Raw genomic sequence first — 20019 nt, 5'->3', positions numbered from 1 at the left:
TCCAAGGACCTGTGGGCAATATCCCGAAGGTAGAAGGAGGTGCATGCGGTCCAGTTGCACCAGGCCCCTGCCTTCACTACCTGCGCCACGGAGAAGTTCTTGCGGAACGCGAGAGAATGATGAAGAGGCGTCCACACTCATCCTGGGTGTCGAGTTTCTTCAGACAGCTCCGTCGCGCCTTCACAGGACAAAGCAGCATAGCCTTCGTATCGGAGGTGGTGAAGTCCATTAGGGAGGGTATTGTGAAGGACTCGAACCAATCGTCAGTTACCGAAAGGTTCTGAGTCTTCGCTACGAAGATCGGTACGAAATCGAGCGTCACAAATCCCCATCCCCTTGTGCTTGACTTCGCAAGAAAAGTCATGCAGTTACCTAAGATGAAAAGAAGGGAATAGTCGTATGACCTATCCCTCTTCTCGACTTTGGTTATGTACAGTACTCATACTGACAAGCTATTAAGACGAAGTAATGATTGTCTGGAACAACCGAACTAAGTCCACAGCATAGTTCGTAACTGACTCGGGCGCTCTGACAGCTGCCGACTGACTGGTTCGGAATCGGTAGTGAGGCAAGTTGTCCAAGCATCCGGGTAAGTCACGTGACCTTCGCCCTTTAAAGAGTTATGCTGAGAGACCAAACAAATAATATATTTGTTAGTCACCGATGCCGGACGGCGCGGTGATGATTCTCTTAATGCATAAGCTCAAAAGGCGAAAGTCAATTGCCTTCAAAAGACCGAGGTCCCTGATGGCAAGATAATCTCACAGACGTTGAATCTCAGCTTAAGGAGAAACAACACTATGTGACGTTGAAGACGAAGGTAGGCAATGAATGCAACCTACGTCTTCCAGCTGAATCGAGAGAAGGAATCTCAAGATTCTGAACCTGTGCTTACAAATGACTGAAAACGCTAACCGCCATTTCATTGCTGTCCGGTGTGCAATGAAAGCGGGGCGTTCTTCAGTAATGAAACACAGGGGAGAGCCGCCTGAAGAACTGCTTCTCATGGGCTGAACGTTTGGAAGTAGAGCTGGCAGGTGTGGGAGTAGGCGATGTCTTTCAATACATCTGCTAATCCGGGGTGAACAATGAACAATTGCACACCTCCGAATACGAGATATTTTGAGGACAAACTCAGATTCCGCAAAAATCATTCGCATTATCGCGATACGATGCAGCAAGAGACTATTACAGAATTCTGTTACCGTGCAGTAAACAGAAAGATGAGAGTCGATTAGATATCTCTGTTTTAAATTCTCGCAATACCGAAGACGACAAATACTAGTGTCACAGCAGTAGGTGGTCATTCATGTATGCGAGAATCCCCGTTAATCAGAGACTTAAGTCCGTGATTGTTGGGCAGACATATGGTTGGTATTGGTATTCAATCAAAGTAGGTGAGAAAGTCATAACCAACCGTGCATCTCGAAGCGGCAGCTGGTACTGAAAATGCCTCGGGCAATTCAATACGCAGTAGCTGTCGCTGACTCGTCATCCTGAGTTGCCAAGTAATCCTTTCCACGAAGGAATGCGTTCGGCTAGAACTACCGAGCATAAAAAGATATGCTCGAGCAATTATATTTATGCGAAACGAATTCCGGTAAATATAAAAGCTTAAATGGTGTTGTTGTGACAACACCTTAAGTACGTATATAAAATTGAAACTGGAAACTCCAGGGAGGTTGCAGGCAACCCCGAGTTGCAGTTCAATTAGAATACTTCTCGTCTACGTCGCAATCCGTAGAGTAACCAGGATATGCGCCTACCCCTCGGACCATTCAACTGCTTAGCAGAATCATGTCGCGAGGTTAATATACGTAGTATATTTGTAGGATTCTGAACAACGATCTCCATCCTAAATTCTTTCCCTTCAAGAAAACAAAATAAGGATTGGAGATCGACCGCCTTCGATCTCTAAGAAAGAGAGAGAAGGAGAAGTCTTCCCCGAAGGAAAGCTTCAATGGTGCACAGAATAACGAAGACGAAAATTCAAGCCAAAATGACAATTTGTCGAAAATTGCATTTTTCCTAACTATACAAACCTGAGGTCCTTTAACAATAGGAAGTAGCTAGCGGCAGCTGGAACGGTCGTAAGCTTCGAACAAGGGGAGAACGGTAGTTAACTGCTTGTCCGACAGTCGTGCGGCAAACAAATCACTTTTGCTTTTGGCCCATGCAAAATACGCAGAGTGAGGGGTGGCATGAGGTGGGACTATATGTAAAGGACCTCTAGTTAGGAAAAATGCAATTTTCGACAAATTGTCATTTGTTCCGATACGTAATACAAACCATCGGTCCTTTAACAATAGGAAGACTCACTTCTTGGTGGGAGGAATCTGAGTCTTTTGATGAACAGACTGGTGTTCGTCCATCCCTGGAATGCCTCCCTGGTCGTAAGAGTGAGGGAGGGATCCAAGCCTCTGTCCGATTGATCGGGGTGTGCACCGCAGGATCAATGGTCAGGCCTCTGGGCCAAGTCTAAGAGAGAGGCAAGCGTATCTCTTCGTACCAGCAAGCAAGAACTTGTTCCTGTTTGCAAGAGACAATCATAAAATTATGGGTTTGTCTCAAGCTGGCATCCACTTCCTCCCCCTTGTTGGAGGAAGTGGTGGATATACGCTCCTATCCCTAGTGAAAGGGATAGGATGGGGCTCTGTTGAGTAGCTCACCTGCATCTTGTCCTGATCCAGCAGGGTGATGACCGTGTCCCTCTACCCACAGGTAGAGGGGAAGAAAAAGATGGGAAGAGGAGCCAGTCACACTCTCATTCACTCATCCTTTCTTACGGTCACACCAGGACTCGATGCTGTTCAGCCTACGAGGGTCTGGGTTCGCTACACAACGTGTTGAGCAGCCATCACGGGTCCCAAGGAAAAAGATCCAAGGACCTGTGGGCAATATCCCGAAGGTAGAAGGAGGTGCATGCGGTCCAGTTGCACCAGGCCCCTGCCTTCACTACCTGCGCCACGGAGAAGTTCTTGCGGAACGCGAGAGAATGATGAAGAGGCGTCCACACTCATCCTGGGTGTCGAGTTTCTTCAGACAGCTCCGTCGCGCCTTCACAGGACAAAGCAGCATAGCCTTCATATCGGAGGTGGTGAAGTCCATTAGGGAGGGTATTGTGAAGGACTCGAACCAATCGTCAGTTACCGAAAGGTTCTGAGTCTTCGCTACGAAGATCGGTACGAAATCGAGCGTCACAAATCCCCATCCCCTTGTGCTTGACTTCGCAAGAAAAGTCATGCAGTTACCTAAGATGAAAAGAAGGGAATAGTCGTATGACCTATCCCTCTTCTCGACTTTGGTTATGTACAGTACTCATACTGACAAGCTATTAAGACGAAGTAATGATTGTCTGGAACAACCGAACTAAGTCCACAGCATAGTTCGTAACTGACTCGGGCGCTCTGACAGCTGCCGACTGACTGGTTCGGAATCGGTAGTGAGGCAAGTTGTCCAAGCATCCGGGTAAGTCACGTGACCTTCGCCCTTTAAAGAGTTATGCTGAGAGACCAAACAAATAATATATTTGTTAGTCACCGATGCCGGACGGCGCGGTGATGATTCTCTTAATGCATAAGCTCAAAAGGCGAAAGTCAATTGCCTTCAAAAGACCGAGGTCCCTGATGGCAAGATAATCTCACAGACGTTGAATCTCAGCTTAAGGAGAAACAACACTATGTGACGTTGAAGACGAAGGTAGGCAATGAATGCAACCTACGTCTTCCAGCTGAATCGAGAGAAGGAATCTCAAGATTCTGAACCTGTGCTTACAAATGACTGAAAACGCTAACCGCCATTTCATTGCTGTCCGGTGTGCAATGAAAGCGGGGCGTTCTTCAGTAATGAAACACAGGGGAGAGCCGCCTGAAGAACTGCTTCTCATGGGCTGAACGTTTGGAAGTAGAGCTGGCAGGTGTGGGAGTAGGCGATGTCTTTCAATACATCTGCTAATCCGGGGTGAACAATGAACAATTGCACACCTCCGAATACGAGATATTTTGAGGACAAACTCAGATTCCGCAAAAATCATTCGCATTATCGCGATACGATGCAGCAAGAGACTATTACAGAATTCTGTTACCGTGCAGTAAACAGAAAGATGAGAGTCGATTAGATATCTCTGTTTTAAATTCTCGCAATACCGAAGACGACAAATACTAGTGTCACAGCAGTAGGTGGTCATTCATGTATGCGAGAATCCCCGTTAATCAGAGACTTAAGTCCGTGATTGTTGGGCAGACATATGGTTGGTATTGGTATTCAATCAAAGTAGGTGAGAAAGTCATAACCAACCGTGCATCTCGAAGCGGCAGCTGGTACTGAAAATGCCTCGGGCAATTCAATACGCAGTAGCTGTCGCTGACTCGTCATCCTGAGTTGCCAAGTAATCCTTTCCACGAAGGAATGCGTTCGGCTAGAACTACCGAGCATAAAAAGATATGCTCGAGCAATTATATTTATGCGAAACGAATTCCGGTAAATATAAAAGCTTAAATGGTGTTGTTGTGACAACACCTTAAGTACGTATATAAAATTGAAACTGGAAACTCCAGGGAGGTTGCAGGCAACCCCGAGTTGCAGTTCAATTAGAATACTTCTCGTCTACGTCGCAATCCGTAGAGTAACCAGGATATGCGCCTACCCCTCGGACCATTCAACTGCTTAGCAGAATCATGTCGCGAGGTTAATATACGTAGTATATTTGTAGGATTCTGAACAACGATCTCCATCCTAAATTCTTTCCCTTCAAGAAAACAAAATAAGGATTGGAGATCGACCGCCTTCGATCTCTAAGAAAGAGAGAGAAGGAGAAGTCTTCCCCGAAGGAAAGCTTCAATGGTGCACAGAATAACGAAGACGAAAATTCAAGTCAAAATGACAATTTGTCGAAAATTGCATTTTTCCTAACTATACAAACCTGAGGTCCTTTAACAATAGGAAGTAGCTAGCGGCAGCTGGAACGGTCGTAAGCTTCGAACAAGGGGAGAACGGTAGTTAACTGCTTGTCCGACAGTCGTGCGGCAAACAAATCACTTTTGCTTTTGGCCCATGCAAAATACGCAGAGTGAGGGGTGGCATGAGGTGGGACTATATGTAAAGGACCTCTAGTTAGGAAAAATGCAATTTTCGACAAATTGTCATTTGTTCCGATACGTAATACAAACCATCGGTCCTTTAACAATAGGAAGACTCACTTCTTGGTGGGAGGAATCTGAGTCTTTTGATGAACAGACTGGTGTTCGTCCATCCCTGGAATGCCTCCCTGGTCGTAAGAGTGAGGGAGGGATCCAAGCCTCTGTCCGATTGATCGGGGTGTGCACCGCAGGATCAATGGTCAGGCCTCTGGGCCAAGTCTAAGAGAGAGGCAAGCGTATCTCTTCGTACCAGCAAGCAAGAACTTGTTCCTGTTTGCAAGAGACAATCATAAAATTATGGGTTTGTCTCAAGCTGGCATCCACTTCCTCCCCCTTGTTGGAGGAAGTGGTGGATATACGCTCCTATCCCTAGTGAAAGGGATAGGATGGGGCTCTGTTGAGTAGCTCACCTGCATCTTGTCCTGATCCAGCAGGGTGATGACCGTGTCCCTCTACCCACAGGTAGAGGGGAAGAAAAAGATGGGAAGAGGAGCCAGTCACACTCTCATTCACTCATCCATTCTTACGGTCACACCAGGACTCGATGCTGTTCAGCCTGCGAGGGTCTGGGTTAACTACACAACGTGTTGAGCAACCACCACGGTTCCCAAGGAAAAAGATCCAAGGACCTGTGGGCAATATCCCGAAGGTAGAAGGAGGTGCATGTGTCTGGTTGGACCACGCCCCTGCCTTCAGTACCTGCGCCACGGAGAAGTTCTTTTGCGGACAAAGCAGCATCTCCTTCGCATCGAAGGCGGTGAAGTCCATTAGGGAGGGGATTGAGAACGACTCGAACCGATCGTCAGGGACCGAAGGGTTCTGAGTCTTCGCTACGAAGTTTGGTACGAAATCGCACGTCACGGATCCCCATCCCCTGGATGCTTGACTTCGCAGGAGAAGTCATGCAGTTTCCTCAGAGGAAAAGAAGGGAATAGTCGCATGACCTATCCCTCTTCTCGACTTCGGTGATGTCCAGTACCCATACTGGTCTGTCCGTCTGCAACGAAGAGTCTCGCATCCTCCTATCCCCATGCAGCGAAGTTCTCGGTAGTGGATAGGACACGACACTCCATGGTGGTGTCGATGGTATGGGTACTGTGACAAGCTATTAAGACGAAGTAATGATTGCTCTGTAACAACCGAACTAAGTCAACAGCGTAGTTCGTAACTGACTCGGGCGCTCTGACAGCTGCCGACTGACTGCGTTTCGGTAGGAGCAAGTTTTGTCCAAGCATCCGAGTAAGTCCACGTGACTTTCCCGGCTTGGCCTTAAAAGGGTTATGCCGAGAGAACCAAACAAATAGTGTATTTGTTTGTCACCTATGCCGGACGGTGAGGTGATTATTCTCTTAAGGCAAGTGCCCAACAGGCGAAAGTCAATTGCCTTCTAGAGACCGAGGTCCCTGAAGGCAAGACATTCTCATAGTTGTTGAATCTCAGCTAAGGAGAAACAACACTATGTGCCGTTGAAGACGAAGGTAGACATTGAATGCAACCTACGTCTTCACAGACGAATCGAGAGAAGGATTCTCAAGATTCATAACCTGTGCTTACAAATGACTGAAAACGCTAACCGCTATTTCATTGCTGTCCGGTGAGAAGTCGTAGTTGCAATGAAAGCGGGGCGTTTTTCAGTAATGAAACACAGGGGAGAGCCGCCTGAAGAACTACTTCTCATGGGCTGAACGTTTGGAAGTAGAGCTGGCAGGTGTGGGAGTAGGCGATGTCTTTCAATACATCTGCTAATCCGGGGTGAACAATGAATAATTGCACACCTACGAATAAGAGATATTTTGAGGACAAACTCAGATTCCGCAAAAAATCATTCGCATTATCGCAGTGCAATGCAGCAAGAGACTATTACAGAATTCTGTTACCGTGCGGTAAACAGAAAGATGAAAGTCGAAGAGATATCTCTGTTGTAAATTCTCGCAATACTGAAGGCGATGAATTCGAGCCTCACAGCAGTAGATGGTCATTCGTGTATGCGAGAATCCCCGTTAATCAGAGACTTAAGTCCGTGATTGTTGGGCAGAGATACGGTTGGTATTCAATCAAAGCAGGGGAGAAAGACATAACCAACCTTGCATCTCGAGGCGGCAACTGGTACTGAAATGCCTCGGGCAATTCAATACGCAGTAGCTGTCGCTGACTCGTCATCCTGAGTTGCCAAGTAATCCTTTCCACGAAGGAATGCGTTCGGCTAGAACCACTGAGCATAAAAAGATATGCTCGAGCAATTATATTTAGGCGAAACGAATTTCGGTAAATACAAAAGCTGAAATGGTGTTGTCGTGACAAAACCATAAGTATATAAAATTGAAACTGGAAACTCCTGGGAGGTTGCAGGCAACCCCGAGTTGCAGTTCAATTAGAATACTCCTCGTCTAAGTCGCAATCCGTAGAGTAACTAGGATATGCGCCTACCCCCCGGACAATTCAACTGCTTAGCAGAATCATGTCGCGAGGTTAATATATGTAGTATATTTGTAGGATTCTGAACAACGATCTCCATCCTAAATTCTTTCCTTCAAGAAAATAAAATAAGGATTGGAGATCGACCACCTTCGATCTCTATCAAAGAGAGTGAAGGAGAAGTCTTCCTCGAAGGAAAGCTTCAATGGTGAACAGAATAACTAAGACGATAGTTCAAGCCAAACTGGATGTTCCCGTCCGTTCTTCTCTATTCCAGGTTGGTCGCCTACTGTGAGATAGTCTTCTTTCAGCAGCACAGTCTTCTTCCCAATGCTAGAATTCCAGGAATTCGAGCAATAGTAGGCCGAGGTTCCCGATTATCGTGTAACCATTATCAGGGATTCTCGTCTCGCTCACTTTGGACCGTGGTCTCTCCTAAGTGTTTGGAGATCGTAAAAAACTCGAACACTCTGAATGCGCTAGAAATTCCGTAGAATTCTAAGCACTCTGCAAAACCCCCACCGAATTTGTCAAACGATATCGGCTGGTGGTCCTCTCGATTCCCGTAGAAATCGAGAATGGGGCAGGATCCCTCCTCAACGACCGGAAAACTTACATGGACAGGTCAGGTAGGACCCCGAAAGGTCCCCCCGTAGCGCAGTCCCCAACGTGGGATCCTACAGAGAAATCTCTGTAGGATCCCTCCCATTTCCTTCGTAGCCATAAGGAAAGAGGGAATGGGGGAGGAATTGGATACTCGCTCGCCTTCCCAGTGGAACTGGCAGTTGGAGAAGAGTAGGAGCAGCCATCGCCTTGCGGCGATGGCCTCTCAGAGTCTGGGAAAGCGTATCGTCAGGAGAAAACGTTTTCCCGAGGAGGGTAACGAACTCTCACTGTAGGTAAGGGTCTGCCGCCACTGTGAACGTCATCTGGGTGGGGCTGATCGACACCTGACAGGAGAGAGCCGATACCGTCCTCCGACTCATTCCAGTCCTCGTCGAGGTCGAAACCTCTCAGGAGGACCGAAGGAGTATTTAAATACGGTGTCCGAAGACACGTAGAAACGCCGCTGTCGCAGTAGAGGAGGTGGAAGTAGCTTGATCGACCGGCCAGAACTGAGAGAGCCTTCTTGTCCGGAGACGAGAGACTCTGGTTCAAGACAGAATGGGCAAGCTCCGATCGCGGCAGACCCACCGTCGGTTTGGGTTCCCTCTCGGGCCCCAAAACGACTCGAGCAGAGACGTGGGCTCTGCTGGTGGGAGCGACAATCCTTCCCCGAGGTCGTTGCGCTGACGAATCAGCGCCATAACCTCGACAAAGTTCCTCTGGATCTCGGAAGTCATAGCATCTTGCGGAGTAGGACCGTCAAGCCCCTCGAACAAGAGCATTCCGAGAACCTCCCCCTTAAGGAGGAGGAACTGCGATAGACCCCTCTCGGATTCCTCCTGCCACTTGCACGTACGTCCTGGTCGGTCCGAAGATCGTACCTGATACTTACGGCGTCGTGACGGGATCGTGCGGGGTATGCCCCTCACGATACCACCCCGCTGTGCCTCGCTCTTCCTGGTGCAAACCGAGGAAGTTGCAGGCACGGGAGAGACCGTGACGCTCCTCTTTCGCTGCTGGCAGAACCAGCGGGCTTGGAGGGCTGCAGGCGATCGCCACTTTGCAGGCCTAGTCGAGCCATTTCCCAGGGAAACGGCTGGACCGAGAACAGCGGCCCCGATCTCGTGTGCAGAGGAGCTGCTGCTGGTCCCCCTATCCGCCCGGTCCCTGTGGGAGCGGCGGTCAGGAGACCTGCAGAGACCACTGTCGCGGTAAGACCGGTGCGTGTCCTCGCGGCGCGTCATACCGCTGGTACCAGCCGAGGCTGGCACCAACGAGGGAACCTCTTCCCAGCCAGCTCGTGGCTGGTCAGACAGTCACGTCTACCAGGGTTACCAGCTGGTCGCTGCGAGAGCGGCCGCTGGTCTGGCGAGAGTCACATGAGCGGCTCTCACCAGCTTCTGCTCCGTGCCACGTACTTGGCGCCGAGCGAACTCTGGCGCCAAAAATTGGCTATACGCCCTCCCGCGGGAGATCGTATACTCGGAAGTTCTTACGAACGAGAGACCGAGCCGGAACCTGGCGTAGCGGCAGCACCGCAAACACCAGGCGAGGAAGTACCGGTGGTAGTCGGTACGCCTCTGGTCCCCGTCTTCTTCTTCCTTGCGGAAGGGGAGACGGCCCCTGTTCCCGAAAGAGCAGGAGGACCGGCAGAAGAATCCCCCCGTCCCACGGGAGTGGAACGAGCCCTTAGAAGTTCCCGAAGGAGCCTTCTTAGGGGGGAAACCCGGGTTACCAGCTGGTCGCTGCAAGAGCGGCCGCTGGCCTGGCGAGAGTCACCTGAGCGGCTCTCACCAGCCTTCTGCTCCGTGCCGCGTCTTGGCGCCGAGCGAACTCTGGCGCCGAAGCTTGGCTGCACGGTCTCCCGAGGGAGAACGTACACTCGGGATCTCTTGCGAACGAGAGACCGAGCCGGAACCTGGCGTAGCGGCATCGCCGCTAGCACCAGGCGAGGAAGTACCAGTGCTAACCGGTACTCCTCTGGTCCCCGTCTATCTCTTCCTTACGGAAGGGGAGACGGGCCCCGCTCCCGAAGGAGCAGGAAGACCAGCAGGACCACCCCCCATCCCACCAGGGTGGGACGGGCCCTTAGAAGTTCTCGAAGGAGACTTCTTAGGGGAGAAAGCAGCCTTCTTCTTCTTCGGCTTATGGGCCTTAGAAGTCGAAGGGGAAGAGGCAGCAGCAGACGATGAAGACGAAGATGACACCTTCCTCTTCTTCCTCTTCCTCGTCAGCTCACACAGGACAGTCGTCAGGTCCTCCATCCAGGCCGGAGCCGGGGCTATTGCCGAAGCAACACGGCCCGACTGCACCTGTCCGGAAGGACCTGGGACTGGGGAAGACACACCGTGGGCAGGACCAGCATGGACAGGCTCAGGAACCAGGAGCGACAGGAACAGCAACCAGCTCAGGAGTGGCAGGAACAGCGGCAGCGGTAGACCCAGAAGGGACAGCCAAGCCAGCAGCGGGAATCACATCAGCGGCAGGTACGGCAGGCCCAGCGATCGCCTCGTAGAATCATCGGCAGCCAGCGGGAACCTGGGTACTGGTGACCGGTCCAGGGGCGAGCTGCTGGAACAGCGGAAGTCTGGGGCAGGCAACACGAAGAAAACAGGCGGCGGCGGCGGCCCTAGTAGCGGCAGACGGCGTCACCGACACAGCATGGGGAGTGTAGACCAGGCAGGGGGGAGCAGCATAAGCGGCCGTGGAGGTAGTAGTGGAGACCGCCCCAGACCTCGCTACACGCTGCAGCAGCCCGTGGATGCTAGGCACGCCCTGCAGCCGCGGTGGTCCATACCTGTCCAAGGTCGTCTCCCACGGATGTAGCACCTGCGGTAGCACAGATAGATTAGTAAGAGGGGTTCCCTCACGCACGGGGGGGAAGACATGCCCCACCCCGAACGCAAGGAAGACCCCAAATACAAAATACAACGAGGAAGCTGAGCGGGGGGCAGGAAAGAAGACGAAGAATCGGATACCAAGAGAGTCGCGGGAGAGCTTTCCGACGACTTCCTGGCAGACCTTCGCTTCCCCTACCCCCGCACAGCAGTGAAAAGTAATATGAAAATGAAACAGAATACTGCCCTTGCGATTCACTTCATAGAACTTAATGGGGAAAAGATCAATTCCCGGGTAAGAGCGGAAACTTGATCCATAATAATATGATGCTATCATAAAATATATATGAAAATGAAACAGAATACAGGCGGTCCCCGGGTTACGACGGTTCCGGCTTACGACGTTCCGAGGTTACGACGCTTTTTCTTAAATATTCAATGGAAAAATCCGTCCTGGGTTACGACGCTTGTTCCGAGGTTACGACGCTGACGCTTCCAACGCTCCGAGTTAACGACGCTTTTAAAAAACGCATACTATGATAAAAATCCTTTATAGTTTAGCACAGTATATTAATAAAAATAAGTTTCTGGTTAGATTACAACAAAAATTTTGAGATTATGATGATTTTCGACACTTTTTATGTTGTATTTTTTTATGTTTTTTAGTGACGCCTCATATGCGGAACTAGTTTCCGAGCGAATGAATACATACTAGTTTACATATAACAGTCCAAAAGCGCAAATAATGAAAAAATCATTGCTTGTTTCCAGTAATAATAACAAAACGAAGTTTCTGGTTAGATTACAACGCAAATTCCAAGTATCCAAAGAGAGACATTATCCAGTAATTTGATCAGAGAGAGAGAGAGAGAGAGAGAGAGAGAGAGAGGAGAGAGAGAGAGAGAGACGAGAGAGAGAGAAGCAGAGAGAGAGAGAGAGAGGTCTCCGACGCTCCGAGTTAAGGACAGAGAAGTGTTCGTTTCGTTAAACTGCCTCTGACTCATGCCAGTAAATGTTTTGTTGATACTAATAATATAAGCCTATTTAAAGATACGTTTACTTTAATTAGTCTATATGATACGTAAATAGTAATCAACTGTTCTTGTAGCCCTCAATATTTGGCAAAATCGAAGTATCCAAAAGAGAGACATTATCCAGTACATAATTTGATCAGAGAGAGAGAGAGAGAGAGAGAGAGAGAGAGAGAGAGAGAGAGAGAGAGAGAGAGAGAGAGAGAGAGAGAGGAGAGAGAGAGAGACGCTTTGGCAACAATGGTCTCGGGGGTTTTTATAGCTTCCTTCTGCTTGATAATCGTGGATATTGTAGAAGGATTTCGACCATACTCGTTTTGCCAACCAAATCGAACGATACGAACGCCACGTTCATGCTTTGCTATAATTTCATGTTTTGCTTCCATCGAAATCATTTTCTTGGGTTTTTTCTTATCACCTGCTTTGTCTTTAGCTTGAGACCCATGGTTAATAATAAAATAGACAAAATAACACGAAAAATAGGCGCAAATACAACGAACTAAACAACGACGTGTTAACATGCAGCACCAACAAACAAACAGACTGAACGCCATTTATCGGTCGCCTATACAACTAACACTCATTGCAAAATCGTATCTCAAATATTTCGTTGTATATCAAAGCTTGTATTTTCGCAAATTTTCTGTTGTATCTCAAAACATTCGTATATTAGGGCAATCGTATGTCAAGTTTCCAATGTAATTTGATCAGAGAGAGAGAGAGGAGAGAGAGAGAGAGAGAAGGAGAGAGAGAGAGACGAGAGAGAGAAAGAGAGAGAGAGAGAGAGAGAGAGAGAGAGAGAGAGAGAGAGAGAGACGCTTTGGCAACAATGGTCTCGGGGATTGACGTAACGTTTATTTTCTGAACAGATAGGACAGAGAAGTGTTCGTTTCATTAAACGGCCTCTGACTCATGGCAGGAAATGTTTTGTTGATACTAATATATAAGCCTATTTAAAGATACATTTACTTTAATTAGTCTATATGATACGTAAATAGTAATCAGCTGTTCTTGTAGCCCTCAAGATTTTGCAAAATCACTCCAGGTTGTACATAAAACTTGCAAGAATGTAGTGTCACCAGAGGATTACAATAGTTTTTACCTTCAAGAACCAGCATTCTTTTATGAAAATAACTCCAGGTTGTAACATAATAACTACTAGGAAACAACATGTAGTGTAACCAAAGGATTACAAGTAAGGTTTTTATAACTTTTTATTAGTTTAAGACATATTTCCAAGCGTCGTTCCGGCTTACGACGATTTTCGGCTTACGACGCGTCTCAAGAACGGAACCCCCGTCGTAACCCGGGGACTGCCTACTGCACTTGCGATTTCACTTTCACAGAAAATAATCGTAAGGATCAATTCCCGGGTAAGAGCGGAAATTGATCCAAATTAAAATTTATGCAAATAAATAAATGAAAATGAAAAGAATACTGCAATTGCGAATCCACTTTCATTGCATTCTATCATACAAAATAAAAGGCTCGTGCCGAGCACAATCACGCTCTCGGCAACGAACGCACAGGGCAAAAATATAATGAAAAGAGTACTTACATTTTTCAATTACACACTTTCACCCAAAATACATGACTCGGCGCGAGCGCGCCTGCCCTCGGCACCGAAACATAATTCAAGGGTTCAATTCATGAAAAGAGAGGAAATCGCCGCATCTACGGCGATAGCTCCATGTTGGTTCATAATTAAGTAATGAAAACAGTGTACTTACAGTTTCATTTTCAAGTCAAACAAACCATTAGTAGAAAACACAATATAAACAAAGCATACGACGATGAAGCGGGCAGAGAGCGATGACGAACAACGGCCAAGTGATTTGTTTACCTCCCAGTCGCGCGACTGTCAGACAAGCAGTTAACTACCGTTCTCCCCTTGTTTGAAGCTTACAACCGTTCCAGCTGCTGCTAGCTACTTCCTATTGTTAAAGGAACGATGGTTTGTATTACGTATCGGAACAACTGGATATTCCCGTCCGTTCTCTCTAATCCAGGGCTGGCCGCCACTGTGAGATATCTTCCTTCGGCGACAGTCTTCTTCCAACGCTAAGAACTCCAGGAATTCGAGCATTCGGCGAGATCCCCGATTATCGTGGCAACAATTATCGGGAATACTCGTCTAACTCCCTTGGATAGTGGTCTCGCCATGTGTGCTAGAAATTCTGCAGAATTCTAAGCGCCCAGCGAAACCCCCACCGGATTTGTTAAACGAATATCGGTTGGTTGTCCTCTCGATTCCCGTAGAAATCGGAGATGGTGCAGGGTCCCTCCCCCACGACTGGGGTTACATCAGGTAGGACCCGAAGGTCCCCCCAGTAGCGCAGTCCCCAATCGTGGGATCCTACAGAGAAGTCTGTAGGATTCTACCCCTTTCCCTCGTAGCCGTAAGGAGAGAGGGAATGGGGAAGGAAAAGGATATTGCTCGCCTTTCCAGCGGCACTAGCATTTGGAGACGAGAGTAGGAGCAGCCATCACCTTGCGGCGATGGCCTTCCTCCCACCCCCCTCCCCCCCGAGGAGGGTCACGAACTCGACACCTGACAGGGAGAGCCAAAACCGTCCTCTGACTCATTCCAGTCCTCGTCGAGATCGAAACCTCTCAGAAGGATGGAAGGGGGGGGGGGGGGGGGGGTGGGGGGGGGGGGGGGGGGGGGGGGAGAAGAAGAGCTGCAATACTCCGAAAAAACGCCGCTGTCGCGGCAGAGGAGAAGTAGCTTGCCCGACCGGCTAGACCTGAGCGAGCCTTCTCGTCCGGAGACGAGAGGCTCTCCTGGTTCAGAACCGAGTCGAGAAGCTCTATCGCGGCAAGCCCACCGTCAGTCTGGTTCCCTACTCGGGCTCGAGAACGACTTCGAGCCGTGGAGCGGCGATCCTCTCCCCAGGTCGTTGTGTTGACGAATCAGTGCAATAACCAGGGCAAAGTTACTCTGAATCTCGGAAGTTACAGCGTCTTGAGGAGTAGGACCGTCCAGTCCCTCCAACAAGAGCAGCTCCCAAGACCCTCCTCCTTCAGAAGAAGGACCAGCAACAGATCGCTGACGGTTGCCTCCAATCACTTGCGCGTACGTCCTGGCTGGTCCTAAGACCATACATGGCACGTGCGGCGTCGTGACGGGATCGTGAGCGGCGCATCTCTCACGATCACTCCTATATACCTCGCTCTTCCCGGCGTATGCCGAGGAAGTTGAAGGTATCGGAGAGACAGACCTGACGCTATCCCCTCCCCCCCCTGACGGTCACCTCCAATCACTTGCGCGTACGTCCTGGCTTGTCCTAAGACCATACGTGGCACGTGCGGCGTCGTGACGGGATCGTGAGTGGCGCACCTCTCACGATCACTCCTAGCTACCTCGGTCTTCCCGGCGTACCCCGAGGAAGTTTAAGGTAGTGGAGAGACAGACCTGACGCTCCCCCCCTTGCTCGCTGGCAGGACCAGCGTACGTGGGGGGCTGCAGCCGATCACCAACCCGCGGTGGGGATCGATCTGCAGGCCTGGCCGTGCCGCTCACCTGTGGCGAGCGGCTCGACTGAGCACGTCGACCCCGGTCCCGTGCGTCAGACGAGCTGCTGCTGGTCGCCCTATCCGCGCGGTCCCTGTGGGAGCGGCGGTCAGGTGACTTGCAAAGCTCGTTTTTGCGGTGAGACCGGTGAGCGTCCTCAAGGCGCGTCAAACCGCTGGTACCAGCCAAGGTTGGTACCGATGGTCGGGGGGACCTATTCCCAGCCTCAGCCCGTGGCTGGTCAGAGACCGTCACGTCTACCAGGGTTACCAGCTGGTCGCTGCAAGAGCGGCCGCTGGCCTGGCGAGAGTCACATGAGCGGCTCTCACCAGCTTCTGCTCCGTGCCGCAGTCCTGGCGCCGAGCGAACTCTGGCGCCAAAATTTTGGCTATACGCTCTCCCGCGGGAGATCGTATACTCGGAACTTCTCGCGAACGAGAGACCGAGCCGGAACCTGGCGTAGCGGCAGCGCCGCAAACACCAGGCGAGGAAGTACCGGTGGTAGTCGGTACGCCTCTGGTCCCCGTCTTCTTCTTCCTTGTGGAAGAGGAGACGGACCCTGTTCCCGACCCGAAAAGAGCAGGAGGACCGGCAGAAGAACCCCCCCGTCCCACGGCGTGGAACGAGCCCTTAGAAGTTCCCGAAGGAGTCTTCTTAGGGGGGAAACCCGGGTTACCAGCTGGTCGCTGCGAGAGCGGCCGCTGGCCTGGCGAGAGTCACCTGAGCGGCTCTCACCAGCCTTCTGCTCCGTGCCGCGGTCTTGGCGCCGAGCGAACTCTGGCGCCGAAACTTTGGCTGCACGGTCTCCCGAGGGAGAGCGTACACTCGGGTATCTCCGCGAACGAGAGAGCCGAGCCGGAACCTGGCGTAGCGGCATCGCCGCTAGCACCAGGCGAGGAAGTACAAGTGCTAACTGATACTCCTCTGTTTCCCGGTCCTATCTCTTCCTTACGGAAGGGGAGACGGGCCCCGCTCCCTGAAGGAGCAGGAGGACTCGCAGGAAGAACCCCCCGTCACACCGGAGTGAGACGGGGCCCCCTTCGAAGGTCCTGAAGGAGCCTTCTTGGGGGGGGGGGGTGGGAGGCAAGCCTTCTTCTTCTTCGGCTTGGGAAGCCTTAGAAGTCGAAGGGGGAGAGGCGGCAGCAGACGACGAAGAAGACGATGAAGACGACGACGACACCTTCCTCTTCTTCGTCAGCTCTCTCAGGACGGACGTCAGGTCTTCCATCCACGGAGGAGCCGGGCCAATTGCCGAAGCAACACGCCCCGACTGAACCTGTCCGGAAAGACCTGAGTCCGGGGCAGCACTTCCATGACACGACACGACGTGGGCAGGGGCAGGCACGGCAGGAGCGGCAGGAACATCAACAGCAGGACCAGCAACAGCAGGACCAGCACCAGCAGGACCAGCAACAGCAGGAGTGTCACGCACAGCACGCCTCACAGGAGCGGCGCGAGCGGCTGGGCCAGCAACAACATCAGCGGCAGGTACGGCAGGCCCAGCCATCGGCAGCCAGCGGGAACCTGGGTACTGGCGGCCGGTCCAGGGGCGAGCTGCTGGAACAGCGGAAGTCTGGGGTAGGCAACAAGAAAACACAGGCGGCGGCGGCATACCCCACCCCTCGGTACGAAAATCGAGCGGGGGGCGACGCGGTCGGCCGGCCCTAGTAGCGGCAGACGGCGTCACCGACACAGCATGGGGAGTGTAGACCAGCGGGGGGAAGCAGCATAAGCGGCCATGGAGGTTGTAGTGTAGACCGTGCCAAAGTCACTGCCCCAGACCTCGCTAGACGCTGCAGCAGATCATGGATGCTAGGCACGCCCTGCAGCCGCAGTGGTCCATACCTGTCCAAGGTCGTCTCCCACAGATGTAGCACCTGCGGTATCACAGATAGATTAGTAAGAGGGGTTCCCTCACGCACGGGGGGGAGACATGCCCCATCCCAAACGCAAGGAAGACCCCAAATACAAAATACAACGAGGAAGCTGAGCGGGGGTCAGGAAAGAAGAATCGGATACCAAGGGAGTCGCGGGAGAGCTTTCCGACGACTTCCTGGCAGACCTTCGCTTCCTCTACCCCCGCACAGCAGTGAAAAGTAATATGAAAATGAAACAGAATACTGCACTTGCGATTCACTTCATAGAACTTAAAGGGGGAAAGATCAATTCCCGGGTAAGAGCGGAAACTTGATCCATAATAATATGATGCTATCATAAAAAATATATGAAAATGAAACAGAATACTGCACTTGCGATTTCACTTTCACAGAAAATAAATCGTAAGGATCAATTCCCGGGTAAGAGCGGAAATTGATCCAAAATTAAATTTGATGCAATTAATAAATGAAAATGAAAAGAATACTGCATTGCAAATCCACTTTCATGCATTCTATCCATAAAAATAAGAGGCTCGTGCCGAGCGCAATCACGCTCTCGGCAACGAACGCACAGGGCAAAAAATAATGAAAAGAGTACTTACATCTTTCAATTACACACTTTCGCCCAAAATACATGACTCGGCGCGAGCGGGCCCGCCCTCGGCACCGAGACATAATTCAAGGGTATCAATTCATGAAAAGAGCGGAAATCGCCGCATCTACGGCGATAGCTCCATGTTGGCTCATAATTAAGTAATGAAAATGAAAACAGTGTACTTACAGTTTCATTTTCAAGTCAAACAAACCATTAGTAGAAAACACAATATAAACAAAGCATACGACGATGAAGCGGGCAGAGAGCGATGACGAACACGTCCCGCACGCGCACGATCGGACAAGCAGTTAACTACCGTTCTCCCCTTGTTCGAAGCTTACGACCGTCCCAGCTGCCGCTAGTTACCTTCCTATTGTTAAAGGACCGAGGGTTTGTATTACGTATCGGAACAAGTACCTTTTCTACTGGAAAATTTCAACTATGAGGAAATGAAGCTAATAATTTGCATGTTTATGCACATCACTATAATCTAAAGTTAAAGAATTTTTCAAGTGAAATTTGAAGGGGTGACTTGGTGACCCACAGTTCAGTTGGCATAAAATAACTGAAAAAGGTTTTTGCTATGATATACAATTACTTAATCATCTTATCCCAGCCACTACGGTTACAAGCCTACCCAAGTTGGTGGCAGTCCCAAGCCAAGATAACTAGGGAGTCAGGAAGGATATCCATTTGTAATCTTCATGAGTTTTGAGTATAATTGCAATTTTTTAGCCTTCATTTCCTTAATGTTTCTTACTCTCCCACAATATGAAACTGATCACCGATATATAAATATGAACATTTTGGTTGCAAATGAATATAGGAACATAGGTAAAAATGGAGCAAAATTTTTCTGCACTTACATGATGTATCTTGAAATTACCATACCAAACATCAACATTGAACCTAATCCTTTAACATCTTTTCTTGACAATAAAACATTCTGCATGAATGAAGAGCGTGACACTATCTACCTTTCAGTCATATTCCATCCATCTGAAAGAAGCCTATGAAGGGGAGCCACAGGAAGAGAAGGAAGGCTACGGGAAGACCAATTCTGCTGGGAGGGAAGATTCATTTTCTTGTGTCCTTTCAGATGACCACCTTGAACAAGATCTGAAGCAACTTTCTGAATCAAGTCTCCAGTGCTCATAATCTCAGGTACCAATCTGAAAAAAAAAAACATATTGGTGCCATTTTCACAAACTCTGAAAAATATATTTTGCACTTACACACACAAGTATTTTACAAACTCCAATGGCATAATAAAAAGAAACTACAACATAGCACTTACATTCTGAAGAAGTATGATTTCAAAATGTTAAGACAGAAAAGAATGGAGAACATTCACTTAGGGTCTAACTCAACTATAAAATGATATAGTAAATACATAACTTACTCAACACAAGCTGAAGCAGCAGCTGTTCGAACTCTATGATCTTGATCTCCTAACAAAGGAATCAATACAGCAGTGGAAACTCGATGAGAAAACCTGTCAGACTGTCGGAGGCCTGAAACTACTGGCACAGAGTTACCAGCATTTCCATAATTATTACTGTTCTCAAGATGATCAATATAACTTAATGGCAAACCACCTAAGAGTTCACACAGCTCAACCTACAAATTGACAAAAGCAATTGAGATTAGGAAGGACAGTAACAAAAGACATATACTGGTAAATAGTAAAATACTTCAATTTAATAAAGGTTGCTCATTCATTAGTATATTAAATCCTTCTAGGCATCTCACCATTTTCTGGCTGATTGGTATTTTTAAGTGTGACAAAGGATCAGAAACAAAGGATCAGGAATATAACATTTCTGATATTTTATACTGTATCTGGCTAATTAAAATTATTCTTGAATGAACCACTCAATGTAAACCTGGTACTGTCCTTAGTGTACTCAGGATATTCACCCAGTCAACATCAAGCTTTATATTGGAGCTTAAAATAAAAACTTTCTACCCATTTAAACACATCATATAATATCATTTAATTGTCA

General features: G+C 49.2%; 1 protein-coding gene across 1 annotated transcript in view; it reads right to left on the bottom strand.

Annotated features, from left to right (window-relative positions):
- The window catches only part of LOC135208352 (huntingtin-like), a gene marked incomplete at its 5' end in the record, with an annotated part of 207733 nt that overhangs the window by 160240 nt on the left and 27474 nt on the right, over positions 1 to 20019 (bottom strand). The window contains 2 exon segments of the mRNA XM_064240455.1: positions 18991 to 19185; positions 19416 to 19633. Coding sequence (XP_064096525.1) covers positions 18991 to 19185; positions 19416 to 19633 — 413 coding nt within the window.

This window comes from Macrobrachium nipponense, chromosome 35, assembly GCF_015104395.2.
Source record: "Macrobrachium nipponense isolate FS-2020 chromosome 35, ASM1510439v2, whole genome shotgun sequence".
In the NCBI taxonomy this organism is placed as follows: Eukaryota; Metazoa; Arthropoda; class Malacostraca; order Decapoda; family Palaemonidae; genus Macrobrachium; species Macrobrachium nipponense.
This window is presented reverse-complemented; position numbering and strand designations above follow the sequence as displayed.